At 48.8% G+C, this 13,768-nt stretch overlaps 1 protein-coding gene across 1 annotated transcript; it reads right to left on the bottom strand.

Annotated features, from left to right (window-relative positions):
* Nucleotides 1-362: 362 nt before the first annotated feature.
* Nucleotides 363-1,325, bottom strand: LOC144124400 (uncharacterized). Its single transcript, XM_077657026.1, has one exon. The coding sequence runs from the start codon at nucleotides 1,191-1,193 to the stop codon at nucleotides 363-365; it is 831 nt and encodes a 276-aa protein (XP_077513152.1). The 5' UTR covers nucleotides 1,194-1,325.
* Between the last annotated feature and the right edge of the window lie 12,443 nt (nucleotides 1,326-13,768).

The following is a 13,768-nucleotide window of genomic DNA, read 5'->3' as shown; positions in this document are numbered from 1 at the left end:
GCAATATGAACACGCGGTGCATGCCTTACACAGGTCAAAACGCTTGTCTAGAACACGTTCCGGGCGTGTTTCGGGCCGAACACGCGATAACATTTGGTTAATGGTCTGGATGTAAGCACACGTAGTTGAACTCGCACGTTTGCATCGTTATTTTTTGCCTCCCTGGACGCAGCGGCTTTGGGAGCTGCGTAACACACAGACAGGTCGTTCTAGACACGAGTTGTGCCCTCTGTGCAAGCAGCGGATACTTGTATCATGCAGAAAACACTTTGTTTACACACGAGCCGAATTATTATTGCTAGGTTCGGCAGCTAGGGCATTACAAACAGAAGGAAGCGGACAAAAGGGAGCTTACCTGTCGTCTAGTAGTTGACGGAGAGACCGCGGCGCTGATCCGGCGGCGAACCGTAACCAGGACCGTAGCTGTACATGTAAGCAGCGGCCGCTGGGCTCGGGTAACCACTCGACGGGGCACCGAAGACGCCGGCTTGCTGCGCACCGTACAGACCAGCGTACATAGGGGCCGGTGGGATGTCCGCGGGGCTCTTGTAAGGCGCCGTGGGGAATGGCTTCATGTCAGGCTGGTATGGCGGGTAGGCGCCCGGGCTGTGGCCAGAAGACGACGACGAGTGCGGCGAGGGCGGCGGCGGCTGCTGCGCGTCTCGCGTGCCGTACATCTGCGGAGACGCCTGCGAGGCGTGCAGCTGGGCTGCGAGGCTGTGCTGCTGATGGAAGAAGGCCCTGCATGATTCAAAACTGTACGGGTGGACCGGAGCCATCGGGGCCATTGGAGCCATCGGGGCCATCGGATAAGGCTGGTCACACTTCCTGGCCGCCGGCGGCTTGGGCTTGCGTCGCGGCCGGTACTTGTAGTCCGGGTGATCTAGCATGTGCTTGTCACGCAGCCGTTTCGCCTCGTCGATGAAGGGTCGCTTGGTCTCCTCTTCCAGCAATTTCCACTCGACGCCCAAGCGCTTGGAGATCTCAGAGTTGTGCATCTTGGGGTTTGCTGCGGCGATTATCCGCCGCTGAGCACGCGACCAGACCATGAAGGCGTTCATGGGCCGCTTGATGTGTCCGCTACGAGCGCTCCTCATGGGCCCCTTCAGCGGCCGTTGCTCTGGCGGGTTCTGAGGGAGCAGCGCAGCGGCGACGGGCATGGGTGTCGGACTCTGCACCAGGCCTAGCTCCATCGTCGAAGGTGGCGGAACTGCGCACTGCCGCCAAGAAGCACGAGGAGCTTTTGTCGCAGCGCGCACCGAAGCAGGCAAGGACGTTCGCTCTTTTCAACCCACCAGGTGTAGTTGTCTCCTCCCATTGGCTCGGGAAAGCCCCCTGGCGGAGGAAGCTGTGAGGGGGAGGGGGCATGCTTCCCCATAGCATGAATGGGAGAACCAATGGGAGGGAATGGGCCTCGTTCATCACGACGCATTGCCCCTCTTGTCACTCCCCTCCCCCCACACACTCCCCGTCCCCACTTTCCCTCCCTCCTGGTCATTGTCGCAATGTGCGCAGTGCCAAACGTCGAGTGCTCGCCCTTCGAGTCCGAGAAAAAGGCGGCGCGCGGGGCACCCTTTGTTGTTGCTCGCCGCAGCCGAGCATGCTGGAACGCTGTCATCTTTGCAAAACGCCGAAAGGGGCCCCCGCTGGCTTTCTTTCCGTCGGCGCACCATTCAAGGGATACTGCGCAGCCTCTGTTTTTTTTTATGCTTATGACACCGCGTGCGAGATAGGGCTAATGGCTCGCCAGTTGTTGGCCATTCTTAGCCTCAACAACGCCTTCGCGTGCATTTCTCTTTTACGGGTCGACCTGTCAAGTGCAACACACTAATGCGTGTTAAGGGTAATTAACAAAAGAGTGCGTTTGCGGTAGAACCGCCGTGCCAATAAAGCACCTCGATGCTTTAGTGTCATACTACTTGGGCAGCTTGCAGTTCAACAGAAACGAACACATCATCGCACAAACGACGAAGGCCGAGTAATAACCTGGCGCGCATGCCCTCGATGTGCTCGCGCACTTGGCCGGAGCAGAAACCGAACCACGCTGTCATGGAACATACGCGGAATCGTGAAATAGCAACGTGTCCATTGCGAACAGATAGCGCACACAGCGTCTTCCTGAACAACGGTTATATCGTGGTTCCAACCTCCAGGAGCTCATATCACTGCCAATGGTCGGCAGCGGTATGCGAACGTTTGCGAACATTCTCCCCTCGTTTCATGTTATCAAAGCCGCCGAGGAAGCATTTCCGATCCGGAAACGGTGCTGCCGGCGCAAGCAAACGGCGGTTCGCTGTAGGTGCGGAAGAACAGTTGGCTGGTAGAGATTAAATATGTACCACAGCCACCTGGTAGAAATTCCCGCACAGTAGTACAGCCACCGGGCAGGAAATGGGAGCACTGTGCCGTCTGTAGAAAAAGTTCACAGCACCGCAGTCCCCCTCTCCCCACTATCGGTTTTGGAAGGTGTACCGAACGTTTACGGGGCTACTAGTAATCCAATATGGCTGTCCCTGAGGGGATCAGGCAGCCGAAGCTGCCCGCAACTGCAGGAATCAGCCTGCGCTTGGCTCTTCAATTAGTGAGAGCGGGTCTCAAATTCGTCGTCTTTCGTAGAACACAAAGAGGTAATTAAGGCCGGGAGGGATAGAGAGGGGGGGGGGGGTGCAGAAATTAGGTCAAGTTAGAGAAATCCTGCGAGTATTTCCAGGACGGTAAGGGATTAATTCCTTCCATTAAAATATTAGTCGCAACTCAACAAACCAATCAAAAGGCGATATTGTGCCAATCTGCCGAACATTGAGCCTAGATAAAGCACACACACACACTTTCGAGTGACGGTGAACCCCCTTCCCTAGAATTAACGAGTACGCCGGTCTCGAAAGAACAAAGTGTCTGATTCTGCCGCTAGTTTGATGCAGTGTTGTCTGAGAGCAGATTTTCCCATTCCAGGTCAGCGGCAGTGGTCACGAACGTAAAAGAAGCTTGGTGCCAGACATGGAAGTGGGCAAAGAAAAGATTTGATCACAACACATTGCTGCGCATGCTTCATATTTATACATTTTTACATAAATCTATGCAAAATTTCTGCTTCGTTTGGTGTGACATCACGGAACGCAGGAAGCGTTAAAAGCACTTCATGATCTAGGCTTAGTTTTTCATACGTATTAGGCACTTCCTGGCACAAGCCGCCATGTCCAGACTGCATGCAGCATGAGAAAGCGATGCCACCTTTACCCGGAGTGTTACGGAAGCACCTCTAATGCTGCTCGGCAAGCATAGGCTTCTTTATCGCATATTTTGCGCATGCATTTTGCTTGGAAGCGGCATTCAAACGGGTGATAAGCAAATCGGTAGGTACACACAAATGTTCTTAGAAAAAGTTTTGCTTGAAACAACAAAGAGGCTAAACGGTTAGGCGCCCGTGTGCTGTGCGATGTCAGTGCACATTGAAGATCCCCAGGTGGTCGAAATTATTCCACAGCCCTCCACTACGGTACCTCTTTTTTCCTTTATTCTTTCACACCCTCCTTTGTTCCTTCCCTTACGGCGCGGTTCAGGTGTACGCCGAGATGTGAGATAGATACTGCGCCTTTTCCTTTCCGCCAAAACCAATTTTGCAATAACTTGTGCGCTGGATTTTCTGTGCTCAAGTGAAACCTTCTCGCGGTGTGTGTTACGAGCAAAGCCAGGTGCATGCAAAATCCCCCCTCTTTTTTTTTACTGCATGAGGCATTCTTTAGTCGGAAATGTCTCCCTCAACGTAACGTGCCCGAGAAGCCTCTGGGGCCTGTCTGGGCGTTCACTCAACCCGGACGTTAGGCAACCACTTACGCCTTCTTAGGAATGCAGAAAATTTACTACTAAGAAAGCGTGCGTGTGGAACTGCTCCAAGTCAGGAGCAGCAGCAGTGTCGCGACCTTTGTACCTTTAACATCAGCCTCAGCCAGTTTGACACCAAACCTGTTTCCGCCTTTGTGGGTGCGATGAGCAATAGCTGCCACTGCTTGTTCCATGACACTTGGCTGAAAGAAAGAAAAAAAAAAGAAAGGATGTGAAGCCCACACAAAGCCATGGTGTAGCAGCAGGTCGGCTGCTGAGAAAGACGAGGCTGGCTGGAAAGAGAAAGACCCGGAGAATGTCCCTTCCGCCCGCTTATCTTCACCATCGGGAACCGGGCCTGCCTGGGGACAGGGTGCGACCGCAGAGGAGGGGGAAAGGTCTCCTGTTTTCTCCAAAGAAAGGTTTCCCCGGCCGCTGGGTCACAGCACCCCCCTCCAACATCCCACGCCTCTCCTCTCCCACTTCACTGCGCAGCGACCTTGTGCAAGGACCATGGCACAGAAGGGATTGTCACCGTGCCTAATCCCCTTTGGAACCTCCAGCTTCTCCTACCCCTCTGCAGCTTTGCAGTCTGCCTGCAGAGAAAAAGAAGGTTCTTTGCAAATATCTGAACACTCCCCCCCTTCAAAAGCGTTTCTGTTTTTCTCTTTCTTTTTCAGTCAGGATGAGGCAGCTCTGGAGCTCATGTATGCACTTGCTCTTTGTCTGGGTTTGAGGTCCTCATACAAGTTTCGACACGGTCCTGCCTGACACCAGAGATTAGTTTATTGGAGCCAATCTGCGACAAAGAAAAGATACCTTAATCCCACAACATAATTTTCCACTGATCAGATCAAACACTATGGTGCACAGAAGCACGCCATGTCAAAAGCCCCGAGTTCTGTTGACGCTAATGTTTCATTAAATACTCAGACAATCCTGAATGCCCATGGTAGCTGTTAATATGAGCGTCTTCAGCGGCTTTCTTGTATTTCATTTTTTATTACCACTGGGCCTTTTGATACTACGCGGGGCCGGCAGGCAACAGGAAAAATGTTGATTGAAGGGCTGAGTTTCGGTAGACGATAGTGAATAGCATGCAGGGATTACGGCGTGATGTTTCTCGCATGGGGTTATCGCTGGGCACGCGGAGATGCCGCAAGGGATTTTGCGACGAGGTGATGGCGTGGGGCTTTTGCGATGGGTGTTTTACACGGGTTCCAACGAGAATGTAGTTACTGTATCCTGTCACTCAGTGCTTCCGTCCTCAACATTTCATTTTTATTTCCTGGACTGCGGCGCCTTTTACACGAAGCGATTGTCGACTCTGCTATTAACGTTGCAAACACATCTCTCTTCCCTCCTGTGCCCAGCCTTGCTGGCAGTACACGTTTACACTTTGCCTGTGCACCCATGGGAATAACATCCTTATCTAACATGAAACTCTGGAAACATTCTTGAAATTCAACGCTTTTAAGAGTGTTAGCTCTTACTCATCACATTTCTCGATTTCTCGGGGTCTCTTACCACCTCCCTTCGGTGTGCAATTCTAAGTTCGAGGAATTCAAGATGGTGGCTCCCGTAGTAAATCAATATAGCTACCCAATTGGCGATTGATTGGTGACATCGCTGGTATATCCAATTGCTGACGTCACTAATAAATAAAAAATGTCGGCCTATAATAAAAACATGAAGAAGAAATAAGTAAAATAAACGTACAAATTCTTATTTCCATTGGTGTAACTCACTTTAATCTCATTCATATCAATTCTAGTAAACCAAACAGCTAACGTTCGTTACTTCAACGTCCTTCGAGACGGTGGCGGTAACTCTTTTTTTTTTACTTTTTCTTTAACCGCGTGGCTCAGTGGTTAGGGCGCTCGGCTACTGATCCGGAGTTCCCGGGGTCGAACCCGACCGCGGCGGCAGCGTTTTCATGATGCGAAACGCAAAGGACACCCGTGTGCTGTGCGATGTCGGTGCACGTTAAAGATCCCCAGGTGGTCGAAATTATTCCGGAGCCCTCCACTACAGGGCGCCTTTTCCTTTCTTCTGTCACACTCTCCTTTATCCCTTCCCTTACAGCGCGGTTCAGGTGGACCCAGAGATGTGAGACAGACACCGCGGCACTTCCTTTCCCTAAACACACACACACAAAAATCCGACTGCTTCTTATGGGTGCATTTTCGATGAGAGGCCACCTATTCATTTTCTTTCATGGTCCCACCGTGGGCCAATTTCAATTAATTTACTTGCGTGGCCCAACTGAGAGTAGCTCCGTAAGTTAATAACAACGAAACAATGGGAAGAGCGAACGTCGCGATTACTGAGCGGCTTTCGCTGCTAACAAGGTAACGCAGGAATAACTCAGACCTGTAAGTCACGAGGTATACGTGAGCGCGTTCTGAAATTTACACGGACATGAGTAGGTCCCGTGTGTAGATGCTTATCGCCTGATCTCGGTTTTACACTTTCATGCTGCATGTGTACACTGCTAAAAAAATCTGAAGAAATTTTGTTTTGGTCGTTAAAACAGCATATTCTCCAGACTTTTGGAGCCACAGCCGCCGTTTGTGGTGGTAGCGTTTTTTTTTTTTATTAAAGTAATAGTAAAAAGGAAGGAAAAGATTTTTGCTAGCCCCGGGCATCTGCCATCGATACTGAGCACCTGAAATGGGGCAGCGGAAATATAGAGGATAACAGGCTGAATGGGCCCGCCGCGGTGGGCTCAGTGGTTAGGGCGCTCGACTACTGATCCGGAGTTCCGGGTTCGAACCGACCGCGGCGGCCTGCGTTTTTATGGAGAAAAACGCTAAGGCGCCCGTGTGTCTGTGCGATGTCAGTGCTTGTTAAAGATCCCAGGTGGTCAAAAATTATTCCGGAGCCCTCCACTGCGGCACCTCCTTCTTCCTTTCTTCTTTCACTCCCATCCCTTATCCTTTCCCTAACGGCGCGGTTCAGGTGTCCAACGATATATGAGACAGATACCTGCGCCATTTCCTTCCCCAAAAGCCAATTAATTATTAACAGGCTGAATGGAGAAATGAAATGAAAGAGGTGAGGGGACAGGCAGAGAGGATAGGGGAGAAGTAATGTATACAAACTATTTACACAATAATAAATGTGTCCAGGTTGTGCGCGTGATTAGTTCATGTTGGAGGAATTAAGACACGCGCGCAGCACGTGTTGGCTACAACTGGAGTGGGGCGTCCAGTTATTAATCTTTCAAGGTAGAACTCGCGGAGCGTTCGGTCACTGCGTGTAACTACCTGACGGAGAACAGCCGCCGTTGAAAATTGGTTTTTGGGGAAAGGAAATGGCGCACCATCTTTCTCACATCGACGGACACCTGAACCGCGACGTAAGGGAAGGGATAAAGGAGGGAGTGAAAGAAGAAATCAGGAAAGAGACGCCGTAGTGGAGGGCTCCGGAATAATTTCGACCACCTGGGGAATCTTTAACGTGCACTGACATCGCACAGCACACGGGCGCCTTGGCGTTTCGCCTCCATCGAAACGCGGCCATTGCGGCCGGGTTCGAACATGGGTACTCCGGATCAGTAGCCGAGCGCGCTAACCACTGAGCCACAGCGGCCGATGACGTTCCAACATGTTTTGGGCAGACGACCACACACACACAATATGAACCAAGGTACTCAATTTATCGCTTGCGATTACTTGAAGGAGGTTTTGTAAAATCCCTTGCCGAAACGCCATAGCGTCAAAAGGAGATGAATGCAGCGTTCAATTCAGTCAACGTTTTGGAAGTGACTGTACCTCGGCTTTTAGATCAGAATGCATCATTTTTGCAGACAGGTAGCCATTTTTGTCCTTGAAGCTTCAGGCACTGCTATTCTAGAGCCTTCACTGAACGCAGGCGCGCATGTCTGACATGGATAATTTTTCTTCATTAGTCTGGTGAAGAACAATTTCTAATTCTAATTTTTGTGCCGGAGATCCAATCATATTTTTATTTTTTATCGTATGAAATAGTAAAAATTGAAAGGAAATTTTAAAAATTACAAAGAAGGCTATAAGCTAGACAAAATGGACACTGGAAAATTAGGAAGCCAAGCTTTCTTTTGAGCAAGGAAAACAATAATATTTCTTGACAGTATGCCATTGTACTGAGATGTCCGTGCCCAAAAACGCACGCGCTACGAACGGGTTCGTGGACTGAATAAGGCACAGCGAAAAGCAGTAGTCCATTCTGCAATCACGTAAGAACACGCAACCGTACACCGTGTTATTGCTTTCGAACAAGGGCATTCTATTCTTCGTTTTATGAACTTGGTTTACGAAAAAAAAAACGTGTTATGTATTATTATGGTCTTAACCGTATTTCTACCCGAAAATGCGCCTTTTGGAGAACGTATTTCTGCAGGGCCCAAAGCCGAAGACAGAGTACGACAATGAGCAAAAATGCGTTTATCCCATAGGGGTGTTTTCAGTATACCTCACTTTTCCTCTTGTTTTTAATGATGCGGCTAAATGGGAAGATATAAGCTTGAATAGTACTTCGTAGAAGCGAGAGGTCAAAACACAGCTCTGGGATTTCGGATAAGATCATGCACTCGGTGGCTGGTCGATTCCAGAGTTACGTCATATTTTTTATGTTATTGCTTAATTACTGTATAGGAGGGATCTACAATGACCGTCCTGATAACGTAAAAGTGCACTCCCGTGTTTAAGTGCTGTCTTTGTCAACTTTGGTCAGAAAAAACTGAAAACATAGACAGTGAAGAGATAGATGCCTGAAAAGCAAATCTGTGACTGCCGTAAGACCCGCCGCGGTGGCTCAGTGGTTAGGGCGCTCGACTACTGATCCGGAGTTCCCGGGTTCGAACCCGACCGCGGCGGCTGCGTTTTTATGGAGGAAAAACGCTAAGGCGCCCGTGTGCTGTGCGATGTCAGTGCACGTTAAAGATCCCCAGGTGGTCGAAATTATTCCGGAGCCCTCCACTACGGCACCTCTTCTTCCTTTCTTCTTTCACTCCCTCCCTTATCCCTTCCCTAACGACGCGGTTCAGGTGTCCAACGATATATGAGACAGATACTGCGCCATTTCCTTTCCCCAAAAAACCAATTATCATTATCATTATCTGCCGTAAAGTGCACCCAGTAATTTTTGTCGATTTGTAATGTATAGTCTTTTTCGTGTCAGAGAATTTGGTGTCAGAGAAGTTCTTCAGTTACTCGGGAGGTTTCTTTTAAAAGAAGAAATAAGCTAAAACTGCAAACATTTCAAACTGCACTATACTCAAACGCATCTACTAAATACTGTAAGTCACCAGCGTCATACATAGATAGGAAAATATTAACGCGCAAACTCCGAAAGATCATATGACACCAGACCGAAAGTCACGTAACTTCCGGTAGACACCAAACGCTCCTACTTGTGCTATCGCATTGCCTTACACCGTTACAATATATGCCCCAGTGATTTGTTTTTTTCTTTATGTGGTTCGCCCCACAAATCTATTATCTATGTGTATAAGATGACACTATATTCAAACAAACGGAAGTGTGATTTGCACTCCAGGCAATTTATCTGCCGCGCCTCGACGCAGCAGCACATACGTTCGGTTGTCTGATCACCTTTTTGTGTTGGGTATTTACGTCTTCATTATGATAAAAAAAATCAGTTTTGAGTCAGGGTTCGCCTGACTCAAGACGCAGCCGCCGCGGTCGGCGGGTGCGTTTTTATGGAGGCGAAACGCTAAGGCGCCCGTGTGCTGTGCGATGTCAGTGCGCGTTAAAAATCCCCAGGTGGTCAAAATTATACCGGAGCCCTCCACTACGGCACCTCTTCCTTTCTTCTTTCACTCCCTCCTTTAACCCTTCCCTTTATTACGGCGCGGTTCAGGTGTCCAACGATATACGAGACAGATACTGCGCCATTTCCTTCCCCAAAAACCAATTATTATTATTACTCAGGGTTCGTCTTGTGCATCTCCTTCCGTCCCCGTCCTCCCCGCTGGTGCATGACCAGATGAGCTTGTCGCCGGGCTCATCTAGCGATAAGGCAGCTGCCCCACCTGCTGCACCGCGCCGTCAGCCGCATAAACGATTCGCAGGGGATGGCCGGTCCACGCACTCACAATGACACACTTAAAAGGCACACCTACAAATCTGTTCCCTCTTTGCGCGTCGGTCGTCTAAGGTATCACTGGAGGACGGACCCGTAAAGAAGGAGCTAATTAACGTTGTTATCGCTAGGAGCACGGAGGCATAACGCGAAAGGTGCATGTGTGCTGTACGATGTTAGTGCACCTTAAAGATGCCGTTGTGGTATAATTTATTCCGGAGCCCTCCAGTACGGCACCTATTTCTTCCTTTCTTCTTTCACTCCCACCTTCGTCATTTTCATCACTGCGCGGGTAGGTGTCCACAGAAAAGAGAAAAAGTTTCCTTTCCTCAAAAACCACTTAATATCACTACGAATTTTGACAGGACCGGTCGCCATTCTGAAATTTTCCGAAATACACCACCTTGGTCGAGACAACGAAGTCGGGCACGGCACCAAGAGGTCGGCAACTAATTACTTTTGGATGTGGTATTGACGGCAGTAAAAGCTCCCGGAATGTGTGTTCACAGAAAAAAAAAAAAAAAAATGTGGAGCTGCTCCTGAGTAGACAGAAAAAATTTCGGGGAAGAATTTCCAACTCGTTGGAACCCCGCCGCGACGGGTCGAAACAGGTGTTTCGGCCGCGGCGGAACAAATGGCGAGCGTTTTCGCTTGCATGTGAAAATACCGGCCGAGAGTCTGCTGATTCTCTCACACCTTCAAACATTCCTGAAATAATTTTTTTTTCGCGCACACTCGCATCCCATAATCTTTTGCTGCCCCTTGAAAGCCTTTTCGCCGGAACTCAAGAACTGTGGCCTCTGTACTTTTCTGGCGCTGTACAGAAATGCTGACATCCACAGTTTTACACACGGTTCATAACGAATCCATTCTAGCCCATCTTTATGCAGCGAAAAAATAGTTTGTTGCGTAAAAAAAGAAAGCAGAAGCCGGACTGGATAAAATAAAAGCATTTCTAAAATATACAATACGCTGCAGAGTGCCTGTTCACGGCGAAAAACAAAGAAAAGAAGGACGAGATGAATTTTGAAATGGCGGGGTTTAATGTCGCGAAGCGATCGACACATATAGTCTACGAGGTAGGGGAAAATGGAGGGCTCCGGATTAATTTAAGCCACCAGGGATCTTTAACGCACGCTTACACCGCACAGCATACGGGCGCCTTATGCAGCAGGGATTGAACCTGGGTCTTCTGGCCACGGCCGGTCTCGAGAGGGCCGCGCGCGCTCTTTCCTACGCCCTTCGCAGTCGCCGCGGAAGCAATGCATGTTTTTCTCCGGGAGTTACGCCGCCCGCTGCCGCTAGCGGCGCGGCGACCCTACCGCATGCTCCATGACTGCATTTGCGGCGGCGGGTGGCTTTTGCCTGGTTTCGGGCCCGCTGGTTCGTGGTCAGCGCAGCAGCGAAATCAAAACAAAATGCAGATGCTTAAGCTGTGCATCTTCAACGCAGTCCACGTGTGCACAAATTCTTCATCACAATTTTTTCTCGATGAAAACATTTTCAATCAGGAATCACTCTCCCATTCCTCAGAAATATGTCGAGCATTTGTGGTTTTAAATCCAGAAGGAAATACTCTGATCGCTACCTCTCGTATATCTCATGGCCCGTGATTCAATGACAAGTTAATGCTAAGGGGAAGATAATGAAAACTCAGAGTACGAAATAATTGCGCTCGTCCCATAAAAAGTTACTATATCGCGGAAAAAAATCTCTACGACGCGTGAGCAGTAAATCCGATAGAGCCGCAGATGGTGGCTTGAGACGATACTTGTAGAGATGAAAGTCAGAATCTTGTACACTAACCTTGTACTGTCAAATAAATTGATTGCTAGCAGAAATTACGCCGATATAGCTTTTCGCACGTCCTAAATGAACTTATTTTCATCCTCATATACGTCACAACTTCCTTAAACGAGAGGCCTGTGTCGATATCTCAAAAGAATGCTAATTACTAATGTGCGAGCAAGTGTCAATAAGCATTGTAATGAATTGTCCTCTACTCGAAGCCCGCGGCCTTTCTGCTTTTGTTGTCAAACGAGAGGGCACCAGATTTCTCTGGAATGACTGTAGCCGCACGCAAGTCTGTCTCCATGTTCAAAATTGTCGTAAGCGCATTAGGCGTCTAATGCTTCAAGTTCCTTGTCACCTTTAAAAGGCCGAGAGCGACCGTCCTTCTGACCTTAGTTGACCGAGCACTTGTTTTATCGCTGCGCCACCGAAATGCTTTCTGTCTGAGGGCACGGGTTCGCCAAATAAACAGTTTTCGCGTTGGACGCAAGCTTTCTTGTCGTCATTCTGGCCTGACTGACGTTACCAGAACGTCACAGAAGCAACCAGTACAAGCCGCGTTATGCTGCCACAGATATTGATGCGTACTGTATTGCAATTTCAGAAAGTATGTATGTCATATGGGTGATTTCAGCCCCCACAAAGAGCGCCTTTTTTGTTGTCCACGTATAATCAGCCTGCTGCGTGTCCTGAAGCTGCCTAATATATTTGGTTTAAATATCTTTGTAACAGATTTCAAATTATGCATTTGAATATCCAATGCCCTCTATTCTCTTGAATTCAGGAACCTTTATTAAAATGTCAGCATCGCAAATGATAATTTTTAATTCCTTACTTTGTAAGCTAAGGCAGCTGGTATAACGCGAATTGCTGTGAGGTTTAGAGGAGCTTCATTAGGCTGCAGAAAACTGCTTTTTGGGGTGCTACTTCGTTTCCTGAATGACGTGAGGAAAATTCATGCTCAAGGGAGGTTTATCGAAAGCGATGACGAGGCTGCAGAAATGCAGGAGAATAATTCAACGCTGGTAGTCATCGCCACTCATATAAGTCTGTTCGCTCGTAAATGCCGATTTTATTGGGACAGAGCGCAGTACCGAACTAATTTTGCTTCGCTGGCAGATAGTTCGTGCTTGCAGTTACTGTCACAGCTGGCTTAATTTTTGCGTTGTCATCGCGTGGACAGGCGGTCGTGAGACGCCGCCAAACTTCAAAATGCCTTTCCAAGAGGAGATCTTGGACTTCGCGTGCCTGTAACGAGCTCTGCCCCTGCGGCCAGGGTAGGGTTCCGTCTATAACCGTTCCTTTCGCGAATGGCATGATGCGTTTCCCTGGGGAGCACCATGATTTGTTTATAATACCGCTGTTGTGCAAAATTAAAGCAGCTGCGCTTGAAACTTCAGGAGCTATATTTGCGCTGCAGAATCCTTTACTCGGGAACTTGCCATCCAAGTATTACGTGTCGCATATCATTCTGCACACTCATAAAGAACCTGCCGGAAGACGAACTAGAGAAGCTGATAGGCTTACTTTTTAGCCAAATATAAGGTTAGAACGTGTTGAAGTCTGTGCTTGAAGCATACGTTCGACCATACACAGTCGGACTAAAGGAGAGAGCGCGCAAACGTTAATCCGTTGTTTCAAATTTCTTCCATGGAAAGAGGGGCTGATTACGCGGTCTTTGCGTAAAGCGTAAGAGGCGAAATATGCAGGCTTGACGGTTACCACTGACGCGGGTCGAACTGGGAGCAAGCGCCCGTTCTCCTTCCGCTTGAAGTAGTAGTGGTTTTATCAAAATAATAATGAAGAGGAAGGAAAATATTTTTACTAACCCCGGCATCTGCCATCGATACTGAAGCACCTGAGCTGGGGCAGCGGAAGTAAATGATAGCAGACAGAATGGAGAAATGAAATGAAAGAGGTGAGGGGACAGGGAGAAAACTCTTCACACAAAAACAAATATGTACAGGTTGTGCACGTGGTTAGTTCATGATGTAGCAATAAAAACACATTATGTTGACTACAACTGGAGTGGCGCGTCCAGTTGTTAATCGTTCCGCGTTAACGGCGG

The sequence above is a fragment of the Amblyomma americanum genome, chromosome 3 (genome assembly GCF_052857255.1).
Source record: "Amblyomma americanum isolate KBUSLIRL-KWMA chromosome 3, ASM5285725v1, whole genome shotgun sequence".
NCBI lineage: Eukaryota > Metazoa > Arthropoda > Arachnida > Ixodida > Ixodidae > Amblyomma > Amblyomma americanum.
Note: the sequence above shows the minus strand (reverse complement) of the source record. Positions and strands in the feature narration are given on the sequence as shown.